The sequence below is a fragment of the Chenopodium album genome, chromosome 1 (genome assembly GCF_948465745.1).
Source record: "Chenopodium album chromosome 1, dcCheAlbu1.1, whole genome shotgun sequence".
NCBI lineage: Eukaryota > Viridiplantae > Streptophyta > Magnoliopsida > Caryophyllales > Amaranthaceae > Chenopodium > Chenopodium album.
Window position 1 is genome coordinate 90,290,598 of NC_137834.1, and position 27,130 is coordinate 90,317,727.

General features: G+C 35.3%; 3 protein-coding genes across 4 annotated transcripts; all 3 read right to left on the reverse strand.

Annotated features, from left to right (window-relative positions):
* Window positions 1-7,397: 7,397 nt before the first annotated feature.
* LOC145626452 (uncharacterized) lies at window positions 7,398-10,209 on the reverse strand. Its single transcript, XM_081678891.1, has 6 exons — window positions 10,001-10,209; window positions 9,579-9,767; window positions 9,358-9,442; window positions 8,949-9,003; window positions 8,347-8,485; window positions 7,398-8,227 (listed from the first exon to the last, which is right to left on the reverse strand). The coding sequence occupies exons 2-6, from the start codon at window positions 9,756-9,758 to the stop codon at window positions 8,123-8,125; spliced, it is 564 nt and encodes a 187-aa protein (XP_081535017.1). The 5' UTR covers window positions 9,759-9,767; window positions 10,001-10,209; the 3' UTR covers window positions 7,398-8,122.
* A 952-nt stretch (window positions 10,210-11,161) lies between these two features.
* On the reverse strand, window positions 11,162-14,760 carry LOC145562793 (WUSCHEL-related homeobox 8-like). The gene is made up of 3 exons (XM_081623196.1): window positions 14,307-14,760; window positions 12,597-13,130; window positions 11,162-11,631 (listed from the first exon to the last, which is right to left on the reverse strand). Exons 1-3 carry the CDS (start codon window positions 14,545-14,547, stop codon window positions 11,546-11,548), a joined length of 861 nt encoding a protein of 286 aa, XP_081479322.1. The 5' UTR covers window positions 14,548-14,760; the 3' UTR covers window positions 11,162-11,545.
* Window positions 14,761-17,984: 3,224 nt separating this feature from the next.
* Window positions 17,985-23,846, reverse strand: LOC145562803 (uncharacterized). 2 transcript variants are annotated; one of them, XM_081623214.1, is made up of 7 exons: window positions 23,391-23,846; window positions 23,086-23,144; window positions 22,632-22,833; window positions 22,338-22,420; window positions 19,894-21,753; window positions 19,591-19,759; window positions 17,985-18,900 (listed from the first exon to the last, which is right to left on the reverse strand). In XM_081623214.1, exons 3-7 carry the CDS (start codon window positions 22,702-22,704, stop codon window positions 18,269-18,271), a joined length of 2,817 nt encoding a protein of 938 aa, XP_081479340.1. In that variant the 5' UTR covers window positions 22,705-22,833; window positions 23,086-23,144; window positions 23,391-23,846; the 3' UTR covers window positions 17,985-18,268. The 2 variants fall into 2 exon arrangements, with proteins under 2 accessions (XP_081479340.1, XP_081479333.1); XM_081623207.1 differs by having other exon boundaries at window positions 19,894-21,756.
* Between the last annotated feature and the right edge of the window lie 3,284 nt (window positions 23,847-27,130).

Here is a 27,130-nt window from a genome sequence, read left to right on the forward strand (position 1 = left end):
CTACCTGATTTTACCCGACCCACTCTTCCGACCCAAAACCGACCCATTAACCTGAATTGACAACTCTACAAGAAATCTCCAAAAATTCTCAAAAAGCGTGGATATTAGCCTTCAATTTTGGAATTTTTTAACTTTTTTTTTCACCTGGAAATAAAAATTGCCGAAATGTTTATCAAGGTCCCTAATACCCTCTGGGGATCAAATTGGGTGGGTGGAACCATCCAATTTTCCTTTAAACGGCCAATTTCCCGACTTACAACTTGCACCAATTTAATTAATTCAAGCCTACCACGAACATTTATGACAACATATAATGATCATATATGGTTCCAAACGACATTATATGACCCCGAGATATATCTCCTAAAATCTCAAACCTTTTCGACACCAGGCCCCGAAACCTCTAAAATTTCTAAAAAAGTGTGGATGGCCTTCAATTTTGGAATGTTATGACTTTTTTTTTGCCCAGAAATAAAAATTGGCGAAACGTTTACCATGGTCTCTTATATCCACTAGGAGTCCAATTGGTAAGGTGGAACCATCCAATTTGCCTTTAAACGATCAATTTACCGATTTACAACTTGCACCGATTTCATTAATTCAAGCCTACCAAGAACATTTATGACAACATATAATGATCATATCTGGTTCCAAACGGCATTATATGACCCCGAGATATATCCCCTAAAATCTCAAGCCTTTTCGACACCGGGCCCCGATACCTCCAAAATTTCTCAAAAAGCATGGATATTAGCCTTTAATTTTGGAATTTATGAGTTTTTTCCGCCCAAAAAAAAAAATTGACGAAACGTTTACCATGGTCCCTAATACCCTCTTGGAGTCAAATTGGGTGAGTGGAACTATCCAATTTGCCTTTAAATGGCCAATTTACCGATTTACAACTTGCATCGATTTCATTAATTCAAGCCTACCATGAACATTTATGACTATAATGATCATATATGGCTCCAAATGACATTATTTGACCCCGGGATGTATCTCCTAAAATCTCAAGACTTTTCGACACCGGGCCCCGAAACCTCAAAAATTTCTCAAAAAGAGTGTATATTAGCCTTCAATTTTGGAACTTTTTGACTTTTTTTCGCTCGGAAATAAAAATTGCCGAAATGTTTACCATGGTCCCTAATACCCTATGAGAGTCCAATTGGGTGGGTAGAACCATCCAATTTTCCTTTTAATGGCTAATTTACCGGTTTACAATTTGTACCGATTTCATTAACTCAAGCATACTACGAACTTTTATGACAACATATAATGGTCATTTATGGTTTTAAACGTTATTATACGACCCCGAGATGTGTATAATAAAATCTCATTTCTTTTCGACACCTGGCCCTTAAAGCTTCGAAATTTATCAAAAAACGTGGATATTAGCCTTCAATTTAAGAATTTTTGAATTTTTTTCGCCCGAAAATAAAAATTGCCGAAATATTTACCATGGTCCCTAATACACTCCGGGGGTCCAATTGGGTGGTTGGAACCATCCAATTTGCCATTAAACGACCAATTTATCGGTTTACAACTTGCACCGATTTCATTAAATCAAGCCTACAATATACATTTATGACAACAAATAATGATCACATATGGTTCCAAACGATATTATATGACCCCGAGATGTATTCCTTAGAATCTCGAGACTTTTAGACACCGTACCCGAAGACTTCAAAATTTCTCAAAAAGCGTGGATATTAGACTTGAAGTTTTGAATTTTTTTACTTTTTTTCGCTCGGATATAAAAATTTCCTAAATGTTTAACATGGTCCCTAATACCCTCTGAGAGTCCAATTGGGTGGCTGGAACCATCCAATTTGCCTTTTAACGGCCAATTTACCGATTTACAAATTGCACCGATTTCATTAATTCAAGCCTACAATAAACATTTATGACAACATATAATGATCATATACGGTTCCATACGGCATTATATGACCCCCAAGATGTATCCCCTAAAATCTCTAGCCTTTTCCACAACGGGCCCCGAAACCTCAAAAATTTCTCAAAAGGCGTGAATATTAGCCTTTAATTTTGGAATTTTTGACTTTTTTCGCCCGAAAATAAAAATTAACGAAACGTTTACCATAGTCCCTAGTCCAATTGGGTGAGTAGAACTATCCAATTTGCCTTTAAACGACAAATTTACTGATTTACAAAATGCATCGATTTCATTAATTCAAGCCTACCTTGAACATTTATGACAACATATAATGATCATTTATGGCTCCAAATGTCATTATTTGATCCCGAGATGTATCTCCTAAAATCTCAAGCCTTTTCGACACCGGGCCCTGAAACCTCAAAAATTTCTCAAAAAGCATGTATATTAGCCTTCAATTTTGGAACTTTATGACTTTTTTTCGCTCGGAAATAAAAATTGCCGAAATGTTCACCATGGTCCCTAATACCCTCTGAGAGTCCAGTTGGGTGGGTGGAACCATCCAATTTGCCTTTTAACGGCTAATTTACCAGTTTACAATTTGCACCGATTTCATTAACTTAAGCGTACTACGAACTTTTATGACAACATATAATGGTCATTTATGGTTTTAAACGTTATTATATGAACCCGAGATGTGTATAATAAAATCTCATTTCTTTTCGACACCTGGCCCTTAAAGCTTCGAAATTTCTCAAAAAACGTGGATATTAGCCTTCAATTTAAGAATTTTTGAATTTTTTTCGCCCGAAAATAAAAATTGCCGAAATATTTACCATGGTCCCTAATACACTCCGGGGGTCCAATTGGGTGGTTGGAACCATCCAATTTGCCATTAAACGACCAATTTATCGGTTTACAACTTGCACCGATTTCATTAAATCAAGCCTACAATATACATTTATGACAACAAATAATGATCACATATGGTTCCAAACGACATTATATGACCCCGAGATGTATTCCTTAGAATCTCGAGACTTTTAGACACCGTACCCGAAGACTTCAAAATTTCTCAAAAAGCGTGGATATTAGACTTGAAGTTTTGAATTTTTTTACTTTTTTTCGCTCGGATATAAAAATTTCCTAAATGTTTAACATGGTCCCTAATACCCTCTGAGAGTCCAATTGGGTGGCTGGAACCATCCAATTTGCCTTTTAACGGCCAATTTACCGATTTACAAATTGCACCGATTTCATTAATTCAAACCTACAATAAACATTTATGACAACATATAATGATCATATATGGTTCCATACGGCATTATACAACCCCAAGATGTATCCCCTAATATCTCTAGCCTTTTCCACACCGGGCCCTGAAACCTCCAAAATTTCTCAAAAAGCGTGAATATTAGCCTTTAATTTTTGAATTTTTGACATTTTTTCGCCCGGAAATAAAAATTGACGAAATATTTACCATTGTCTTTAATACCCTCTTTGAGTACAATTGGGTAAGTGGAACCATCCAATTTGCCTTTAAACGGTCAATTTATCGATTTACAACTTGCATTGATTTCATTAATTCAAGCCTACCATGAACATTTATGACTACATATATTGTTCATATATGGCTCCAAATGGCATTATATGACCCTGATATGTATCTCCTAAAATCTCAAGTTTTTTCAACACGGGGTCCTGAAACCTCCAAAATTTCTCAAAAAACGTGGATATTAGCCTTCAATTTCAGAATTTTTTGACCTTTTTTTCATTCGGAAATAAAAATTGCCAAAATGTTTACCATGGTCTCTAATACCTTCTGAGAGTCCAATTGGGTGGGTAGAACCATCCAATTTGCTTTTTAACAGCTAATTTAATTTACCGGTTTATAACTTGCAATGATTTCATTAACTCAAGCGTACCACAAAAATTTATGACAACATATAATGGTCATTTATGGCTTCAAACTTCAATATATGACCCCGAGATGTATTTAATAAAATCTCATTTATTTTCGACACCTGGCCCCGAAACTTTCGAAATTTCTCAAAAAGCGTGGATATTAGCCTTCAATTTAAAAAATTTTGAATTTTTTTCGCTCGAAAATAAAGATTGCCGAAATGTTTACCATGGTCCCTAATATCCTCCGGGGGTCCAATTGGGTGGTGGGAACCATCCAATTTTCCATTAAAGGACCAATTGACCTGTTTACAACTTGCACGAATTTCATTAACTCAACCCTACAATAAACATTTATGACAACAAATAATGATCACATATGGTTCCAAACGACATTATATGACCCTGAGATGTATTCCTTAGAATTTTGGGACTTTTAGACAACGAACCTCGAAGACTTTAAAAATTCTCAAAAAGTGTGGATATTAAGCATTCAATTTTTAAATTTTTTTAATTTTTTCGCCCGTAAATAAAAATTTCCAAAATGTTTACCATGGTTCCTAATACCCTCCGAGAATTCAATTGTGTGGGTGAAACCATTCAATTTGCCAATAAACGACCTATTTACCGATTTACAACTTGCACCTATTTCATCAACTCAAGCTTACCACACACATTTATGACAACATACATATAATGATCATATATGGTTCCAAACGGCATTATATGACCCTAAGATGTAATTCTAAAATTTCAAGGCTTTTCGACACCAGGCCTTTAAATTTTGGAATTTTTAAACTTTTTTTCGCCCGGAAATAATAATTGCCGAAATGTTTACCATGGTCCCTAATATCCTTTAGGAGTCCAATTGAGTGGGAGGAACCATCCAATACGCCTTTAAGCGGGGTATTTACCGGTTTATAACTTGCACCGATTTCATTAACTCAATCCTACAGCGAACATTTATGACAACAAATAATTATCATATATGGTTCCAAACGGCATTAAATGACCCCGATATGTATCCCCTAAAATTTCAAGACTTTTCGACACCGGACCCCGAATCCTCCAAAATTTCTCAAAAGCGTGGATATTAGCCTTCAATTTTGAAATTTTTGACTTTTTTTTTCGCCCGAAAATAAAAATTGTCGAAATGTTTACCATGGTCCCTTATACCATTTGGGAGTCCCATTGGGTTGGTGGAACTATCCAATTTGCCTTTAAACGACCAATTTACCGATTTATAATTTGCACTGATTTCATTAATTCAAGCCTACCACGAACATTTATGACAACAAATAATGATCATATATGGTTCCAAACGACATATATGACCATGAAGATGTATCCCTTAAAATTTGAAGGCTTTTCGCCGCCAGGCCCCGAAACCTACAAAATTTCTCAAAAAGCAAAGATATTAGTCTTCAATTTTCGAATTTTTTGACTTTTTTACGCCCGAAAATTAAAATTGTCGAAATGTTTACCATGGTCTCTAATACCATCCGGGAGTACAATAGGGTTGGTGGAACCATCCAATTTGTCTTTAAACGGCCAATTTAATTACTGGTTTACAACTTGCACGGATTTCATTAACTCAAGCCTACTACGAACATTTCTGACAACATATAATGATCATATATGTTTCCAAACAACATAATATGAACCCGAGATGTATCCCCTAAAATATTAATACTTTTCTACACTAGGCCTGAAACCTCCAAAATATCTCAAAAAGCGTGGATATTAGCCTTCAATTTTGATTTTTTTTTTTTTTTTGCCCGAAAATAAAATTTGTAGAAATGTTTACCATGGTCCCTAATACTCTTCGGGAGTCCAATTGGGTGGGTGGAACCATCCAATTTTCCTTTAAACGATCAATTTACCGGTTTACAACTTGCACCGATTTCATCAATTCAAGCCTACCACGAACATTTATGACAACAAATAATGATCATATATGGTTCCAAACGGCATATATGACCGCGAGATATATCCCATTGAATTTCAAGACTTTTCGACACCGGGCCCCGAAACCTCTTAAATTTCTCAAAAAGCGTGGATATTAGCCTTCAATGGAATTTTTTGACTTTTTTTTCGCCCGGAAATAAAAATTTCCGAAATGTTTACCATGGTCCCTTATATCCTTCGGGAGTCTAATTGGGTGTGTGGAAGTGTGGAACCATTTAATTTGCTTTTAAACTGCCAATTTACTGGTTTACAATTTTCACCAATTTATCGGTTTACAACGGGCAATTTGATTAGCTTGCACCGAACCTGACTCGAACCGAAATTGACCCAAACCCGTTTTAACCCATTAAAACCCGAATTTAACCCGACTTAATTGTTACTAACCTGACCTGAATTCAACCCCACCTGTTCCTAACCCGACCAGAATTTAACCCAACCTGTTACAAACCCGACCCGAAATCAACCCGATTTGTTATTGACCTGACCCAAATTCAACCCGACTTTTTATTGACCCGACCTGAATTTTACCATACCTATTACTTACCCAACCCAAAAATTCAACTGGATCTGTTACTAATCTGACTCGAAATTAACACGACTTGTTATTGACCCAACCTAAATTCAACCCAAATTGTTCTTTACCCGATTTCAAATCACCTTAAATGCAATTTAGACCACCTTATTATTGTTGATCTAAGCATTTTGTCTATGGAGACCAAGTCGGGCCAGGCAGCAAAAGAAAGGAGCATCATCCTCAAATTTAAGAGTTAAATATAGTATATATTTGTTATATGGTCAAAGGAGATAATTATCTTCTTAAATTATAGACTATAGTTCCCTAGTATATTGCCATATATATTATAGTCAAAGGAAATAATTAGCTTGATAAAAATGATAATTATCTATTTATAGTTAGTTGAACCCGAACATGACCTGACTTGGAAATGACCCGACCTGATTGTAACCTGCAAATTATTGACTTAAACATAACCCGACTTGAATCCGAGAATGACCCGGCTTGGAAATGACCCAATCTGATTATAACCCGCAAATTATTGACTTGAACCGAACCTGACTTGAACTCGAGAATGAACCGACTTGAAAATGACTCGACCTGATTATAATCCGCAAGTTATTGACTTGAACCGAACCCGACTCAAACCCGGGAATGACCTGACCTGATTCTAACCCGCAAATTATTGATTTAAACCGAACCCGACTTGAACCCGAGAACTACCCTAACCCGTTTTAACCCGTGAGAACCCAAATTAAGCCCGACCTATTGATCACCCGACCCGAATGTAACCCGGCCTGTTATTAACCCAACCTAAACCCGACCCAAACCCGACAAGAAGTATGACACGACTCAAGCATGAGTCAACCCAAAACCGACATGCATAGGTTGTGGAATTAATCTAAAGTGACCCGACCCGACCCAAACCCAACCCGTTTACCCGAATTGACAACTCTACTAATTGCACATTTGCACCTTCTTCTTTTTAAGGTTGAATAAAATAACTTTTTATTTCCACCCATTTTATTTATTTATTTAAGATCTTGTTAGTTTTTGGAGTGATGACAAAAGATTAATTAAGCAAAAAATTAAATTGCAAAAAATGCAGCATTTGTTCAATCTTAGAAAGTAATCAATTATTCCACAGTATCAAGTACGAAGTACAAATTTGCATAATATCTGTGCATCCATGTTTTTTGCCATTTATGTTACTAATGAAAAGCTGAAACAAAAAGATTAATTAACCAACCTCCTCTAATTCTAAGCATACGGAATGAAAAACTTCTTAATCTATATAGTATATACTACAACCTTCAACGCCTAATTAAATAAGGGAGCATCGCTCTTGATATAAAAGAATAGATTGACTATTCAAAGAACATGTGACTAAGCTGCTCATCTAGTCATCCTAAAAATAAACTGCTAAGCACCTCAAGATGTAGCATCAAAACAAAACTCAACAGCCTGAAATCAACTTCGCTTGAATCGATCTGGGTGTCATTTGAACTCGATCTGGGTGTCATTTGAACTCTCCATAGGCAGCTAACGGTTGGGTGTGATTTCCTTTACTAAGCTTAAGATACTCTTGTGAAACTGGAAACGGCTCCCAAAGGTTTCTTAGTCAAGATTTCCACAGGAAATGGCAAAATGGAGAGGGGAGCAGTCTCCCATCTGCTAACTCTATGGCACTTTGATAGGGATCCCATTCAATGGTTCATCAAGGGTTCCCCGACAGCCTGACACCCTCCCCTGTGGCTCCACAACCTATGTAGCCTTAGATTGTAGAATTCATTGGCACACAAAGACCTATATGATTTCACATTTCAAACCTTACAAAAAATTCAGCCCTGGGAGTCTGATTTTGTCCCTAAACAGTCACTGGAATCTGAAGCAGCACAAAGCGCCTTCCAAATTGGCAGCAACATCTTAAGCGGGGGTTGCAATGTCTGGCAAAGTAGAGCAACAATAAGTGGCACTCAAGAAACAATACTACATGCACAGATAGTATTCAGAGATTTTCCATCACTAAAGCTAAAGAATGAGCGAGAGGCCAGATATAGCATACCTTAAAGACTAACATCAATTCATCTTCTTCACGTAAAAGTAATGCCAAGCTCCAATAACATGTCACTGGAGTCACACATTCATTCAGAATAGGCTTCAATATCTTGTCAATGGGGACAAAGCAACGGATAGCTCTCCCACTATGAGCAAAAACAGGAAAAAAAAAAATATGAAGACAGATAAAAAACAAAAGAAGTAAAGTTCAAGCTACATAAGATTCAGCCAAAAATGTTAACAGCTACAGCACAAGATAATGCGATGTAATAAGTAATTTCATCAGTATTACGTCTAATTTCAAAATACAGATTTAGGTAGAAATCTAGTCTAATCTGCACATTGCAACCTTTTTCATTTATTTGCCCTCTGCTAAGCGGACCAAGCTTATACTGTCTCACTAGTCATTACCATGCAAAGTATTGTCCAATTACAGGAAAATAAAATATGATCCAACATAATTTCAGTCTACATACTGTGTGCACTTGATTATCCTGTATGAATTTCATCAAATTAAAGATTATATTCTAGACTTTTTCAAGACCTCATCCTCTTAACATAATGTTACTTGCACAACTTCATATAATCTGTGTTAAGTCAGGAAAGTACCTTCTATAATGGGTTTCAAGTTGGACTCCAAATGATGGAATGATCACGACAGACTCTGCCACATAAGAAGATGGAAGTTAGAAGAAAAGTTAATCTTTAAGAACCTGTAAATTACAGAAAATGTCCTTCCAGAACTTCAGACATCAGATAGAAGCAGCATTCTCTAAAACAACATTATTTTCTTTGCAGGATTCACATACCCAACACAAGTAACATGCAGCATTTCAAAGAAGCAGAACAACAAAACTTATACTACTCCTGTCAATATGTCAATTCGCTTCAATAAATGAAACTCGTCTAGTATTTCGAGCAAATATATCAATCCCATATGGGATAATGCAATCTAAGGGTGCAATTCACAGAAAGCAACCAAAAGAACAAAAATCGAGTGCATCCTCAGTTCCCTCACCTTTCTCAACAATATTCTTACGCAATAATCTGAATACGACCACACCAGTAATCAAGTACAATAGAAGAACAGAAACAAGCATATCCTGCAACAAAACCGGAAATCAATTCAAAATCTTTAATTACAATCCAATCTTAGTCCAACATAGACTAAAAATTGCACAACAAGTTGACAATTAAAGAAACACGAAGCGACGTAGCTCGAAAAATACAGCATCATACCTGTGCTAGTATAAGATACAAGGCATTTAACAGTAAAACAACAGCTGAGAAGCAAGCAAGCATAATCCATCGACGATTTTTCCTGATAATTACATGATGAACATCAATTGTTTGTGAAGGCCATTTTCCAGCCTCATGAATGTACATGTATTTTGAATTGACAATGCGTTTCTCAGCCATTGCAAAAATCTGTAAATTATTCAACACTTCATCAATTTATTCCGGAAACTCAGCAAATTCAAAATCTGAACACCGCGAAATCGATTAATCTATCAATCTAATTGATTATGAGTCAATTAAATAGCTCGATTAGTATGAAAATTTCGACCAAATTTTGTTGATTTCTGGATTCATACATCAGATGATATTGAAATGAATCAAATGAAAATTAGAATAAAAAAATTGAGTAATGAATGTGATACCTAGAGGTTGAAATTCGGCGGAGATTAGAGAATCAGTTTTCTGTCAACAAATCTTGACATGAAGAAGCCAATGGAGAGGCGGAAGTGCCTGATTAGCTCTGCGGACGACGGCACCACCGAGAGCCACCGTTGGCGTAACCGCGTTACTACCTACTTTGGAGAATCACACTTGATACTTGACATACACCTTTTCTTTTTACCCTCTTAGATTAGGGGTGACAATTCAAGTTAGCTGGTCCTCGACTCCTCGTGGTCGAGTTCGGGGTCAGATTTTAGGTCGTGTTGTGTTTAAAAACTATTAAAAATAGTGTAAAATTAATATTAATACGAAATATGAAATTTCGATCAAATCATGTTGAATTCGAGTCGTTCGAGTTACTCTAAATAACTTCAGGTCAGGTTCAGGTCGAGTTATCGTATCGGGTCAGGGATTGTCAGCCTTAATATTACAACCTCTAGGCTCTCAGTAGGTGTAAAAAGGTGGTTTTTTTTTTTTTTTTTTTTCATGAATGAGATGGTTCCAAGCACTTAAAATGTCTGGCCTATGGGGACTGTAGAATACACCTCAATGTGTAACTTAATCGGGTTTAAAAGTGTTCTTTGGACACTAAATTTAAGGCTAATCACGAAATTGAACTATTTATGAAGATTTTGATATCTATTGTTGAAACCTCAAATTATGATAGGAGTGAATTATAGGGTCATGTGACGTTGCTTGGAACTACACGGGGTCACTAGTCAAATACAGAAAGTCACAAGGGGTGACATTGAGTTATTGAAAAAAAACATGTATGTAAACAACTAAATTGATAGTTAAGAGGTAAAAAGGATGATTTCAACCCCCAAAATTGTCACTTAACTATCAATAACGCAAGTTATGTACAGTCTCCGTTAACTCAAGACCTCCATAGACCCTTATGTGATCAATATAGAGTCATAGAGAAGTGTGTCAATGAAGGGTGAATGTAATAACTTGTGGCGCCACCAGAGTCCACAAAGTAGTCTCCTTCTGTAATTAGTTAATTACATACCCATATAATGATTTACAAGAAACCGCAGCCCTAAAAACTGTGTATGAAAAAGCAACATATAAGAAAATGATTTGGGAAGAAACAGTGCAAATCCATTGCATTAAAAACCAGCACATGGAGTACAAATATATAAGATAGACACAAGCCACACCACTCTCCACTTCTCCAGTTAGCGGGGAGTTCTATAAAACAAAAAAGTTGTCATGATTCTCATGAATCAGCCAAGGAAATATACACTTCTAATATATCAGACTTCAAATACTGAAATTAAATCCATAAACAAATTCACACACAAAGTTTGATCAGCTGTATCATTACAGACTTCAGAAGAGCAACCGTGAACTATCAGGGCGTTGTTCCAAAGGTTCCAATTACTTTCTGAGGGGTGTCACTACTGCTACCTAGCTCAGTAATCTCGGCTAGAGACCCGGCTTGGCTTCAAACTGCAAACATGGTTTTTTCCATGAAAATTAAATACTCCGTTATATTATAGCACAAGGACGAAGGATAAAAGTCAGCCAGTCATGCTGTAGTCCTCTGTTGACTGATAAGAGTTATAACTACCAGGCACTTCAATCTTACCGATCAAGTCATCAATTCCTGCATTTACAAAAACAGGAACCCATAAAAAGTTTTTATAAGTACTCTGTCATAACTCAAAACTAATAGCAGAAAATTCCTTAAAATTCAAGCATATCAACAATGTAAGCATTTGCCACCAAAAGTTCTCATACACGAGCTCAAATGAAAATTCAACAGTGAAGGCACAAGCAATAGCAGTAAACTGGATTACTGGAGTCAAGATGGTTTTAAAAGACTCTCCAATTTTCCAATTTTCCGCTGAGACTATACTAATATACCCTGTCGTTTCAACATCAGAATTATATCTTCTTTCAGACAGATGATCAATAGGAAACAAAATACTATCCCCATTCAAATATATGAAGATCTATAGGAATTTTTAGCCAATTAAAAAAAGAGCATGATATGACTAAGAACCAATATTCTACCAGGGAAAGAAGCAGACACAAAAATATTTGTCTCAGTTTTCCTTGTAGAAGCAGCTGTTAGCTGTGGTCAAATTTCTGAAATAAACAAAAAGATTACCAAGAGAAGCAAAATTGAAGTAAAGTCAAAAGGAATTTATTAAGGTGAAGTAACAGTTTGGTTTAAAAGAAAATTAAGACAGAGGGAAAAAATAATTCTCAACAAACCAAAGCCAAGTATACAATAATCCTAAACAAAATAGAAAGACTGAATCACAAGGTTTCAAAGCTGTGAGTCAAGATCATTGCTTAAATGTATGGCACGACTAATTTTTTCCCAATTCTAATTCCGGAAATCTTAAGTAAGATAACAGAAGAGACAATTCACATCATCTTAAACAAAAAGAAAAGCATTACAGTAATATACTTAGCCAACATAAAGCTGTTTTAAGCTCTTTTTTTTTTTTTTATTCTTGACAACAAAAAGAAAGGAGCAAAAAGTGGATTTTATAAACAAGCAGAGGGTGGGGTTGGGGAAAGAACTTATTGAACATATATAGCATTCATGTAACTACATACTTGGATTATGCATGATGCTTTCATAGAATCCTAGGTGGCTGAGACTCTGGCTCGATTTTGAACTGCCATCAGAAGCAAACACAGAATCCATTTTGCCGGACTGTGAATCAATTGTGTGCATACTAGAACTTATCTCTTGATTCTGAAAACAAGAATCATCAGTCCTCAGCATCGAGTTAGGCTGAGATTGGAAATCCTCAGGCTTTGTCTTTTTGTCTTTGGGTGATTCTGCATCTGTCTCCACCTCTGATTCAGCATTGTTTTGTGCATTATTGTTTAGCTGCTTTCTTTTTGATCTAGCACGCCTGTTTTGGAACCAATTATAGACATTTGTTTCAGAGATTTGTCCATGCTGAGACAATTCAATAGTAATTTCTTTGATCTTCTGTTTGCTTGGAGTTCCTGTGCCTTGGTCAAAGATGCGCTCAAGGATCTGAAGTTGCACCGGTGTTGGAGTCCATCGTTGCCTAGCAGTAATTTTGTGCCCCATAGCTGTGACCAATGGATCACAGTACATATTTCCTAGCCTAACTCCTGTATTATTTATAAACAAAAAATGTATCATGAAGCTATGTAATTAAAGACACAATCATACAAACCAGCAACTCAACCAACCTTGTAATGCTAAGTCAGTCAATAACCTCAACAGACATGATTTCTCAATTGAAGGACATAATAGTACTGGTACATTTAACAATATCGATCACACATGATAGATATCATATCATGACATTCTAAATTGATCCAATAGACGTATGAAGAACATTGTTTGATTGTTGCTAAAAAGTACTCCATCCGTCCCTAAATTACATTCCTCTTTCACTCTATTATGTGAGGAATAAATGCTAGAAAGAGGAATGTAATTTAAGGACGGAGGGAGTACTGTATTTTGAACAAACATTTAGATTGTATCTCACTATCTTTACTTTATACAAGTAGCTTATAACTTGATACACCATCAATGGAAAACTGGTCTGAATTAATTTTACTTGAAACCAAAAGTTGTAAATTTGCACACATGGACCAGCTTTTAAAGATTTACCAGTCCATAATTAATGCACACAAAGACCAGAATCCAAAAATAGGCATGGGACTGGACTAGAGTATACTTAATAAATGATGATCTACCTTGACAATTGTGCCAATTTAATTCAATTAACAAAGTACAAACATACCATAACATTTATCACATGTACACAATCTCTGAACAAGTAAAACATTCCCAATTTCCCACACCTAATTCACACTCTCCTTTTCAAACTACAACGTCACTCATCGCGATATAGTTGTCACATTACTAGATCAAATTAATTACCATATCAATGTAACTGTTAATTCTAGAAGGAGGATATTACAAGACGGAGTACAAAGATCACATGAAAAGAAGGTGAAAACTAGAAGTTCAACATGATCAATTCCTACTTTTCACTGACAACTGACAAGAATAATACCTAACCAAATTACTAGAGTATAAAATTACAGCAGAAAATTCCAAATTTAAGACTTGATCTATAAACAAATACTCTAAAAATGCATATTGCCAGACTCATAACCCAATGAAATTAAAAACCCAGAAAAATAAAAAGTCAAAAACCCAGAATTTGCAGCAGATAATCAATAAAATTAAATATAAAAAAATACCCAGTTCAATAAATGAGGTAAAAAAAGATGAAATTCTGAAATAAAAACAGAATGAAGAGAGAGAAAAACCAGCAAGATCTTGTTGCGCAGTAATGGCTTTATGCATATCAACAAGCTGCTCACAAATTGTAGCATAAACCGCAATTTGAGTCCGAAGAATTTCAAGCTGTTCATCAGTCATTACTTTGACATACAAAACCCCATTAATCCCACCATTATTACTCGCATTTCCGTCAACTCCGCCATTCATCAACCCATTTCCGGCGTCGTGCGGCGGCAATTGCGGCGGAATTTGCTGAGGATCCATCATTTTCTTCACACAATTTTCCAGTAAGAGTAGTAGCAGTGGTAGGAGGAAGACGAGTTGAATTGGGAAAAACTCGTTTTCTTTTCTCTCTCCTCAAAAAAAGACAAAAAGGAAAGAGGAGAAAAAAGGGGGGATTTAGAATTATTTTTAAAGGGGATTATTAAATAAAGAAAGAAAAGATTTGGAATTTGTTTATACTTTGTACATTTCTACTTTTTCTGGGTTTGCTGCGTATTACACAATACACACTATATAGTGGTAGAAGAAGAGGAGAGGATGTAAATTTTTTTTTATGAGAATGAGGGATCGTGTTAACTTAAAACGGGCATCGAGGTCAGGGTGCAGCTTTTGTCCGTTTCTCGAGAGATTTTGTTCTTCTGGGCAATGGGTCTGACAATACTGATTCGTATCCGAATTATTCTATTCAATATTGCGTGTATTCAATTATTCTATCCAATATTGCGTGTGTATCCGTATCATATATGTGTAATTTAGTAAATTATTTTGCGGGCGTGAGTTATTTTAGACTTGAGAACGTTGTATTTAGATCAAGAATTGAATTTGACATATTTGATTCTCCAATCGAGTACATAATAATGATATTTATCGGTTGAATTACTCAAGCAATCACTTTTTCTTGTAGTGCAATTGTTTTCCTAACAAAAAAAAAAAAAAAAAAAAAAAAAAAAAAAAAAAAAAAGGGATTTTGGTGCATGGTTTACTTTCAATCGTTTGTCTATATCCAATTGTCCAGCATTCGTTATGGTTTTAAGTTTTCTTAATAATCAAGTATAAAAGAAAGGTACTCCGTATTGAGTAATTATTGTGTATTTGTGAAACTCGTATGAGATTTTAATCATGTTAAATCGGCCAACATAATAGTATTCTTGACTTACTGTTCCAATACGCACACACGTTCCTGATACAATGCACCCAACACATCAGTCTACTAATCAAACATTAAACATAATTTTGACATGAAGATAGAATATTCCAACTACAAAACTATAGCCTTATTAGTTATTATGCCCATAAAATATTTGTTTTAGTGTTAAGGTTATTTTCGAAGTGTTCTCAGTAAACCGACAAATCATGTGCTTCTCCAATCCTCCGCCGTACGCCAATTGTCATTTGGCCGAATAAACCTGATCATACATGTTTTTATAGGACTATAAAAAACATACCAAGTAGTTAATAATTATAGCAATTATGTAACCCAATCTTTCGACTACTTAAGTTACAAAACATGTTGTAATCGGTTTTGGACTTAAATGGGGGCGCATGTTCTACTATTATTTTACAATTTGAACACTGCAGCTAGGGTGGCGTATAGTCTATTATTCAATTAGGCACTGTGCAGCAGTGCAGGGTCGCGTTTGTGCCACACGTGTGAGTGTGTGACGTGTTCGACTACTATGTTAAAATATGTCTTAAATCAATTAGCCCTCTTCAACAATTATTATGCTTATGGAGTCTCGTCGCTCAAAAAATAAGGCAGTACCCTAGTTAAGATGAAACTTAGTCAAGATATACTCGGAAACAACATGTTTAAAGCGGCAACATGCTGACCAAAATGAAACATAAACTAATGTAAGATACAGGTAGTATAATACATCATGATCTGAGGAATGTGAGGATGACAAAGTATATGTAAGAAAAATATATCCTCCTCTTTTTGCAAAAGTTGACTAATGGATTAAAGTTAGCTATACCAAAGTTTTAAAAAGCTAGTAATGTAGAATTATTGTTAGTTATCCACTTCATGAGTCCCTTAAAGTAGAGCCCTTGAAAGTGAAATGTTGGGTCTTAACTTGACCTATTGTTTTTCGGGTCTCTAGTCTTCCCTTGAACAGGCCCAAGGCCAACCTTTTCATATCTTTATTTCTAAGGGATACACCATCATCTGGGGTTTAAGAAATTTCAGTGATTATTATTCCTGATGTTTCAATAGGCTACCTAACTAAAAGAGATTATACATGCACGATCTTTACAATCATCCCATACGTGCATTATAACTTTATGTGAGATTTCATCATATAACTGGTTGTACCTTGTATATGAACAAAGAAATAACTTTAATTGTATGTGGGGTATCACACTTAAGGTATAGTTGGTTGTACATACAAAATTATTACTCGTATACAAGTACCTTTAAATAAGTTACGTAGATAAAAGAGCCATGTGAGTGATACAACATCCGACTTACAAAAAAAATGTTTTTCTAATTTACATATCAAATTTACACGAGGATGTAGGAGATGGAGGGATGGTTAGTCCTTAGTCCCTCCATCCCCCCCCCCCCCCAAGTGGTTGGGTGTTCGACTCCTCATCCCCCATTCCTATGATAGGGTGGGGGCCTTCCCGTGTACCTTACAGATTAAAATAAATAAATAAGTTTACGCTTTGCAATTTGTAATTGCTACAAGAAAGAAAAGATGAAATTTCTTTATTTGTTGGGTGGAGCATCATTTAATGCGTTTATTGCTCAAGTCTACAAAGTTAGACCCCTAAAAAAAGTCAAATAGAGAAATAGGTAAACCAACCTTCGGCCGCCCAAAAAAATGATGAGTTGCCTGCAGATAAAGGCAACCCTATTCATGAGCTCGATCAAGTCTACTTATTTTTTGATGGTCCTCTTTACCAACCTCTTATGTCACTGACATACAATAAGCTAGTCTTTGGTTATCTTATTTGGTTAGGTCCATTCATTTTTAATGTGACTAGGATAAATTAACTTTGTTTGTGGTATATGTTCACCAATTTGTACCAATTATATATGATCTGAGTTTGAAACAATCAATATATAAGTTTTGTGTCTTCTTACACTTTAATTTTGCTCTTCCAAGTCTTTATATCAGTTTGTGGGCCATTTGGTCTATCTTCTTATGTAAGACTTGGTAAAGGCCCAATGACAAATGGAATTTGATGAGATTGGCATTGTATAGACTGTATTGAGGGGTTTTCAAGTCAATAGGTGGGTAAACGGGGTTAATCGGTCAAGGTTGAACTTAATTCATGGTTGGTTTTATCTCAATCGGGTTTGGCCAGATCGGGTGTGATTTAATGATATTTTTAGCAGGTTAGGCTTGGTTTTTTCAATCTGAATTTCTAGTTTGTATTGCAGTTTGAAGCTAACTTGTCTAGGTAAGTCAATTTAATCAGATTTTTCTTAGTTGAGTTTGGGTGGATCAGACCAATTTAGACAAGTCATCAAGTCAAGTAGTCAGGATTTGGGTTAAGCTTTGGCAGAATAGCAGATTTTAATACAGTATTGATAAAATGTGATTATTTTGTTTTGCTTCAGTGAAAAAAGTGAGAACAGGTTGCTGAAATGTGAACTGTATGAAAAGAGCAAATTTCTCAAAGCAGCAAATGTTAAAGTTTCCTGGAAAAAGTTCTTGCACATCCTTCAGAAAGATAAAGCAATGTACAGGACAAAGTATTCAGAATTTCACTCAGATTATCAGCATTTCCTGTTTTCATTGTATATCAACTTGTCAGGAAAAAAAATAATAATTAGTGATACATGAGAAGTAAAATTTACAGTCATTGGTTAAATCCCCTACCTATTCACGAACACCTACAATCATCGTATGACATATACGTAAATTTACGAACACTGATCACAGCATTGGTGAGTCCATACTTCACCCTTATACACAACGCTATCCCACGAGTTAAAACTGTGGTATCTGTACACAATCGTCACAACCAAAATTTAAAACTACATATCCATCAGAAGCTCTTCCACAAGGTCCCCTATAATTTGATATTCCAGTTCTTTACCCATATCACACATCTCTTCGTCCAAATGACTAGACCAAGGCATAACATTCAAATCATGAGCCACCAAATCGTCGAATGAATAACAGGATGTGTAGCTCGAGGGGTATAAAAATTCACATACCATATCCCATACCTGCTCCAATAGTTTTCTGCCCCGAGGGTGGGGCAACATGGCAACTTCAGTTATCTTCCTCTTGAACTTGGACAATGTCCTAGGGGGCCCAAGTACAATTGTGAGTGCCTCATTCAATAAATCAAACAATAATTTATGCTCCAAACTACTGTCATTGTAGCTTGCAGCTTCATATTCGTTGGTTGGTTTTTGGTATGATTCTTCCACCTTTTCGAAGACCCAATTTCCCATGGGCTTCACATATGGATCCCATCTCGAAAAAGATTTAACCCACGATCCATCATACAAACCTGAAGCAACAAGTAGGTTCTTGATATAGACTTCTGCTTCACTTTCCAATTCAATCATCTCTGATTCTGAAGGATCCTCGGTAACAGTGGTGATTTGACTGATTTCTGATCCTTCATAATCAAGTTGATTCAACTGCTTTCGCAACTCTGTTGCACATAAATTGATGAAGAAAAAAGATGATCAATTTGAGTTCTTAAGATGATGAAATACAAATGGCAAATATCAAAATTTGTCTACACATGGAGAGTGGCATGCACAAACAACTTCCTGATCAGACAGCTTATTGGCCAATTCATCTATTAAGTTCAAACATAAATGCATTTCCAAATTTCAGCAGCAATGTTCCTAGATTAATTTCTAGGTAGCTAATAACAATCAATTAACTTATGCATGGACATTCATTTGACAAGCAATAGGCAAGCCTCTATGCAGATTCAAATGATAAGAGTGATATGATCGTATTGGAAAAAAATTGGTATATACTCATCAAATTCCAAATGAAGACACCCGAAGTGGATGAAGACATATTTGACACAGCTATGGTATACCAGGATAGTTTCCTTCTTAAAACAATAAAGCATTAGTCTGAAAGATATAGCTAAAATACAATGATATACGTTGACTATTGTGCCGGTAATATTAACATTAACCAATCACTAGGCAATGATGTACTTGACTATACAACTGACAAGAAATTGTATGGCAGTGATGTGATATATTTATTCAAAGAGCAAAAACCATATGTACTTTGTATTAGAAACCAGGAACATAGTAATTTGCAACCCAATTATTGACCATAATTATAAAATATATAAGGTATCTTAGTATGTTCCAACCTGTAAGATTGGAGCTGATGTCTTTAAAAACATTGCCCACACCGTGATCTTCTACTGAGGTCACGTCAGAGATTGATGCTGGACTGGTATGGTCTATTGGCTTCCAAAATTCTTCTTGATAGCTACTGCATATGGATGCAGGACTAGGCGGAAGCTCAGTTGAATTGTCCTACAATGACAGCAGATGAAACAAACATGAATTAATGATCTTTCAAGGTGAGCCACTACAAATGGTATTTATCTGAATCCTGAAAATTCAGGCATTAATAAATACTCTAATATTTGGATAAAACATTTACTTACATTTCTGTCATTAAAACTTGATATAACTGAGGGTCCATTCATTATATCTTTTGTTGAATCAAATTCGTTGCTCTCAGAGAAATCCATTGACTCGAGCTTTTTGCTAAACAACATCCTTCTAAGAGAGAGGCTATGTTTGAGACTAGAAACCTTTTCTCGCAAATTAAACCTTTCTTTTCTTTGGTCTTTATTATCAAATGAAAATTTATCAAAGGCCTCGTGCTTCCTTTTAATATGTGCACCTGGTGAAACATATCTGTCCTCTAGAAGAAGCTTCCCAAATGACATTCCTGATACCGGAGCTGACAAAGATCGGATAAGATTCCTGGGAGATGGCTGTTCTTGAGTATTCCCATCGTCTTTTAGCTCATACCGGAAGGACCTAGCTCGTGTATCTGCACCATAGTTCCCATCACACCAAGAGTGCTTTCCATGTTCAGCATTCAAGATATCCCTTGCTTTCTCTAATCGTACCCTAGCATCGTCAAACAAGGGTTCCCTGGGAGAACCACCAGAGGTGAGATGATGATTTGGGTGTTTTTCCCTATCCAAGATATTCCTCAGTCTCTCTGACAAGAATTTTTTGGTATCTTTGTTCATGTACTCTGGCGATGATGGAGCCAGCTCACTCATCAGACTTTCATTTTTATAGAACCTTGCTGATTCTGATCGAAAGAACTTCCTGCCCAGGTCACCATTGGTATTCTCTATCACACATTTAGCAACTGGTTGACAGGTTTGTCTTTCATATGCTGGTTTTTCCTTAAACGGAGTCTCAATCCCACCTCCTCTAACCATGGAACCCTTATTCACGGCATTACCCTGCATTTCATATCTCAGCCTTTCCCTCACTTCCTCGAGAAGATCCTCAATACAGTCTCTATCATCCATTGAGCTAGAAGAAGTAACCCAAGACTCATCATTGGCACTAAAGCTATCAGGACCAGGCTTTAAAACTACAATCTTTGAGGGAGCAGAAGATTTCTCCGAGTCTATATCAGAATCCCTTAAAGAGAGCTGCTCAAGGTCTCTACCTGAGCGTACTCCACTGAAAGAATATGATTCCTTGGGCTTAGGTAAGAATGTATCCTTCTTGTATCCAAGGCGCTCAAAATCATCTCTATGTAGAGACCTACATCTCTCAGAGCCTATATCAGAATCCCTTAAAGAGTGCTGCTCAAGGTCTCTACCTGGGCGTAATGCACTGAAAGAATATGATTCCTTGTGCTTAGGTAGGAATGCATCCTTCTTGTATCCAAGACGCTCAAAATCATCTCCTTGTAGAGACCTTGATCTAATTGCGTCCCTCTTGTGCTCCCCAGATTTATCCATAGCATCTTTTCTGGAAGTTTCATAGATAGACATCTTTTCCTTTGTAAGATCTAACTGTGCAAGCCACTGTTCAGGAATATTGCCGAGTTGAACCACCCTTGCACATTCAAGGAACCTGGATGCCTGCCAGGCTTCAAAGTCTTTCTTAAATTTCTGAAGCTCTTTCTCTTGAGGATGTATTCGAGGACGTGGCTTTCCAAGATTTTTGCTACTGCTCCAGTATCTAAAGTATGTGTCTTTATATGAACGGTATTCCTTTTTGCTAGACGACTTTGACTTTTTAGGGGCACGAACAGATGATACCTTTTCTACGAGCTGGACTTTTTTGTCAATGAATTCGACCTTGTCTTCTTCATCCTGAAGAGGTTGAACTTCAGGCTCGGAATCCACTGGCAATAGATCCATCCCCATTAGCCTTGCAACAATACTTGGTGAATTCTGTTTATTACTTTGTTGCTTTGATAAGTCCTTGCTAATCAACTTCTTCATTGAGGCATCGGTTGGATAGTAGCTCCTCTTGGGAAAATCCTTCTGTTTTCAATGAGTATTGAAAAATGAACCAATGCAGTTACCAACAAAATAAGCAAGTTGAGCATTTGAATTATGGTCGTGAAAAACTAAAATGTGATACTCTTGCCTAATATGCTACTAGAATTTTCTGTATTTTTTGGATGGGGTTGAGAAGAGACCAAGAAAACTGACAGCACCAGATTGATTCTTCATCGAGCTATGTAAAATGAGACCACTGACAACAATAGAATACGGTGTAAGCTGTAATCACTCAATAAGGAATGAGAGCTCACTGACAACAAAGGACATTACTCATTAGAAATTGAAGGCAGGATCATCTTCAGAACAAGTGTGATCGACTGATCGGGCTACAACTAACTGAGTACCCTAAATTAACACTTCATTCTGAATTGATCGGATTTTTAAGAATGTATAAGTCAAAATGCAAGTAATCATAGTTAACTTCAAGTTCTCATGTTAATGAATCATAGTTAACTAAGATGAGGAAAGACAATCTATAACAAACTGACAGGCAAAATCGAAAGGTCATGTATCGTTCTTAGAAAAATTGCAGTACATTGTAAGGAATCAGGGCAAATCACCTGTTCATAGCTTTCGGCAGCATAATGATTCCGCAAAGTTTCAGCTGCCATCTCTAAACTATTGCGAGGAGCTGCTACATCGGCTACATACATAAGCCAATTTACAAGCAATATCAGTCTATTATGTTTTGATAGAATTACATAGATCACAAATGCCATATACACATGTTTCTAATTCTTACATTTAGCTAAATTTCTAGCCAATTTCAATGCATAATCAAGTAACAATATCAAAACAAAAATCAGTACACAACAAATGCAACGATTTCGTGTATGATGAGATTGAACACATACCACTCCATTGTTTCTTATGCCTCCTTCCCATGGACCCTTGATGAAAATCAAAAAGGTGCAATAATCCTCCCATGCAGCCTCCAGTTTATCAAAATCCAATTAAATCCTCAAAATCTTAACAATTCATCAACCCATTAAAACCTCGAAAAATCGAAACGTTTCCTCAATGTCTCAAGCATACCACTTAAGTCAATCATATAATCTGTACAACAACATGAACAAAAAAATTTACTAATAAGCTTCAATGCTTTTGGTAAAACCATATAATATACAAAAATTAAATATAAACCCACATAATTAAGGATTGTCACACTCAATATATCTCAATGCATTCATTATTTCATTACTCAATCCAAAAAAAAAAAAAAAAAAGAAAAAGTCTTGTAAAATCTCATAATCTTTCATGCCTAACATTAAGTCAAATTAATTGATTAAACAACAAAAGAAAAATTACCTTCGTTTATGTTCAGATTGTTCCAGATGATTATGATTTCCAATTGCAACTTTATCAAACTGCAGATATGAAGAAAAAAAAAAAAGCTTAAATTAGAAAATTGTTAAAACTATCATAATCGACTAATCTGAACTATCATACTCCGTACTAGATAATTTAATTATGCTCTTAATCAATGTGATTAACAATTAAAACATGCATTAATCACCAAAATGTTAGTTTACAGATTCTTTAGCAACTAAATTGATGAAGACTAAAATATTCAAATAAAATCCAACAAATTACAAAATTGAGAATTAACGCACCCAATAAATGACAGGAAAATGTGTTGAAGTTAAGGAGAGAGAAACTGCAACAGAAAATGTTGCTGAAGTTTAGCAATTTTAGAGAGAGAAAGTAATGAAGAGAGAGAAAGAATGGAGATCGTGGGGAAGAATTGAAGATTCAAAGCAGGTAATGGTGGATATGAATCTATAATAATTATTTAATAAATGATAATAATAATAACAATAATAATATGTTAATAACGTTGAAGTAGAAGAAGATGATGATGAGAATAAAAATTAATAATGTAATAGTTATTATTATTCGGGGTTGAGAGAGTAAGCTTTTTCTTTTGTTTGAGCAAAGGAACATCATTTAAAAAGTGTTAATATCTCGTGTATTAGTACGGGTACAATTTAATTAGTGTATTATCGTCGGGATTAAAGAGTGGAAAAGTAAAGGTGAGGTTGAAGGTGTAGAACCCCACAACCAGCTAAAAAGTGGGAGGCAAGGGGGGGTTTTTGCATCTTTAGGAAGTTGATTATTGTTATAGGAGTACTCTTGCTGTGTTTTTTTATGGGTAGTTGTTAAATGGCCCACTAATATTTACTTCCCTAGGTGAGATAGACATAGAGAGGTTTGTATCATGAATGTGATTTAATGGCTAACAAACATGTGCCACGTCATTTTTAAGGAGAAGTTAATGATTTACAATTCTATCATAAATTTGGAATTTGAAAAAATATAATTAGATTGAGCTTACTCATACTAATGAATTGTACTTATACCCTCATACGTCGTTGTTTTAGATGTTAATGTGTCTTTTTTACCTGATTTTTACTGATTGGAATTCAATTGAACTTAATTACATCATATAAGCTTAAGTTAAGTCATCCTGATCCTCAATAATACGTAGTTAAGGCTATATTCAAAAGCATAAAGCAATCGAGACGAGTAATGTGTATGAGTATTGAAATTATTATTTTTAAAAGAAAAGGAGTAAAAATGGTTTTAAGTTTGTACAACCCATAATTATGAAGAAGTGATGAGGATATGAGCAACAACTCAGAAAGGTCCATGCATGTGATTAAATGATGGCAGTGCTATATATCCTTGACCATTGACCGCAGTTTTTACAGTTCTTAATTTCAACAGAACTAGAAAAACTGTCTGGTTTAATTAAGCCAATAATAATATTTTGACTTAAATTAAAGAATAAAAAAAGGGGTAGAGTAGTTGATAAATTAATTAAACAAGAGGTGTTTAAGATTAAATTAATTAATACAGCTAATAATTAGACAGTTGGTTTAACGCACGAAGTCATACAATTGGAGGAGAGAGAAAGAGAATTGGAAAGAAAGAAAAGAATATGGACGACGTGCTACTCTTTTTTGTAATGTTAGCGTGTGTGCCGTAAACTGGACTACCAGTAGTATTTCATTACTCTTTCACTTAAATTTCAATTAGATACGAATTATTATTAGTTAAATAAGGAGCACTTTACAGTTAGCAGTTTGCACAATTAGTCACCAGATTCACCGGATAATTGCACCTCTATTTTATTTCCGGGTATACTCTGCTCAGCTCAGTTTAGCTCTACTGAAATCTATCTTGTCCTACCCAACTTTGTTCTGCAATGTGTAGAAAGCCCTGCTCTACTCTGCTGAAATCTGATTTGCTCTGTTCTACCCAGAAGCTCAAAAGAACAGAGTCTTAAGAACTTGCACCAACTATTGCCTCCTTATTAGAATTTGTAACCGTGGGTCTAATATTAGGAACCCTTGGTCATAAATTTGTAGGCCCGATTCACCTTAAAAATTTCAAGGTTTAGGAATAGTAATTGTTACCAAATTCAATGCATATTTTGAAATAAATTCGTACAAGTTTTAGATAAGTAATGATTTCATGTTGGATAGATTTGGGGAACATGATGAACCCTTATTTGTTATTATGAAGTACTCTATTAAAAAACAAAATTACAATATATTTATATTTAGAAAAATTCAATGTCTACCAAAGCTTTACATTTTTTATTATTTGGTGATGACTTGGTGCAAATGAAGGGCAAGGCTCAAATGAAAAAAGAGTACAAACTAAATTAAACCAGAAATTATACATGGCATAATCGAACACCAACTCCAATTATGTCTTTCTAATTTAATTGCCGGAGATTCATATTAGAAGAGGATCATGTTGACAATATGCATCTCGTTTGTTTAATTTGAGTATGAGTAGTACATTATTTCTCTAACAAAGCAATACTTGTTTGATATAAATTTCAGATTGATATGTGTTTGTTTATAGCTTGCTTCCATTTTAATTTTTTTATGTTTGGTTTTAATCCGTTTAGTTTTGTATATATAGGTCTAGTTCATTATATGCGCTTTTCGGGGTTCACACACTTTCTATAAGAGCTTAAGAGCTTATTTTTATATATTGCTTAATTGTTATATGTCCCGTTACATATCAAATTAAAGTCGATCCAGGCCGATCAATGCTATAGTTAGCGTTTCACTACTCTTTTGTCTTACTACCTAGAATTTGTTATCTCAAAACGCACGAATTTAATTCATACAAAAAGACAATAATAATTCAAGCTATTCCGCCTTTGCTTACTTTTCTTTCTATAAGACCGTCCCTTAATCCAAGTAATCTATTGTACTAATTGAAACCAAAAATGATGGTAAAATGAAGTCCAATCGTAGGGTAACCCTTAGGTTGTGATGAATGATATAGGAATTAGTTCATATATGTGAAATGTGAATGTCGTAGTTGGTTGGCTAAAGTATTAGCAACATTTCACTATCTGCATTTGGACAAAAGTGCTTTAATCACATGCATACTCAAGTGTACTGGTCTACATGCAGACTCTATATATACTATTCATCCATGTAATTATTATTACTATTACAGAGTACTAATTACTTCGTATTAATCAACCAAATTAATGATTAATATACATAGCAACTTAGCACCATAGTTTAAGCTTCTTAACGTAAGAATGGATTATTGGAAGTAGAGAGTATATAATAGTGAGGGGAGAAGTTATAACATATTTAATGTTTTTTTTTTTTTTTTGTGTTCCACCCGCTTTACCCTTTAGGTTAATCTGAATTCGGGTATCAGTTCTAGGTGGTTTCACTAATGAATAAAACAAAAAAACTCCTAGTTTTGCAAGAGATTTTTTTTTCCTCCTACTCTAATGAATTTTTTGTTTTCAAGAGTAATAATCTCCAATATTTGTCAAATTCTAATTAGTAAGGGAGCGCACCCTAGTCCCCACTAACAAACAATAATTAAGTGCAACATCATCCACAAATAAAAAACATAAAACAAAAGGGTCAAATCAAAAAAATGAGCTAACGAGAGAACACTCTAACCTAATACGTGGTACTTAAGAAACAACTAAAAAAATGCAATAATTTAGATTGGTGCAAACTCAAATGCAATAATGAACAAGCTGTTTTATTGGTGGGGTTTACGTTGTTAAAGGCTAAGATGATGATATAAAGTGGGCGGAGTCATGTGCACAAACTCCATCGATCATTCATTGAGATTTGAGATGCAATTCAACAATTTGTGGGGAAAGGTATGATTTAGCCGTCTCCCATCATTGCTATACATACGTGCTACATTGCTTGTCATTGCTAGCTACAAGAGCTTGGTATCTAAATCCGATTCAATTTTCGAATATTTATTTGAATGATTCTTCTAAAATTTAGATTTATGGATTGGATCTTTGCTATCCAATATTTTGGATGTCAAAAATATCTCTCTCAAA

What these genes read in the sequence shown, in the direction of transcription:
- LOC145562803 (XM_081623207.1), bottom strand. Translation starts at nt 22,704, where the DNA reads ATGGGAGGATTATTGCACCTTTTTGATTTTCATCAAGGGTCCATGGGA. An exon ending in GCATAAGAAACAATGGAGTG is followed by an intron (nt 22,421 to 22,631) that starts GTATGTGTTCAA and finishes TTATGTATGTAG; the next exon opens with CCGATGTAGCAGCTCCTCGC. An exon ending in CAAGTTTTAATGACAGAAAT is followed by an intron (nt 19,760 to 19,893) that starts GTAAGTAAATGT and finishes CTGTCATTGTAG; the next exon opens with GACAATTCAACTGAGCTTCC.
- LOC145562793 (XM_081623196.1), bottom strand. Translation starts at nt 14,547, where the DNA reads ATGATGGATCCTCAGCAAATTCCGCCGCAATTGCCGCCGCACGACGCC. An exon ending in TGCGCAACAAGATCTTGCTG is followed by an intron (nt 13,131 to 14,306) that starts GTTTTTCTCTCT and finishes TAAATAATACAG; the next exon opens with GAGTTAGGCTAGGAAATATG. An exon ending in AAGCATCATGCATAATCCAA is followed by an intron (nt 11,632 to 12,596) that starts GTATGTAGTTAC and finishes TTGTAAATGCAG; the next exon opens with GAATTGATGACTTGATCGGT.
- LOC145626452 (XM_081678891.1), bottom strand. Translation starts at nt 9,758, where the DNA reads ATGGCTGAGAAACGCATTGTCAATTCAAAATACATGTACATTCATGAG. An exon ending in TGTATCTTATACTAGCACAG is followed by an intron (nt 9,443 to 9,578) that starts GTATGATGCTGT and finishes GTTTTGTTGCAG; the next exon opens with GATATGCTTGTTTCTGTTCT. An exon ending in TAAGAATATTGTTGAGAAAG is followed by an intron (nt 9,004 to 9,357) that starts GTGAGGGAACTG and finishes CTTATGTGGCAG; the next exon opens with AGTCTGTCGTGATCATTCCA.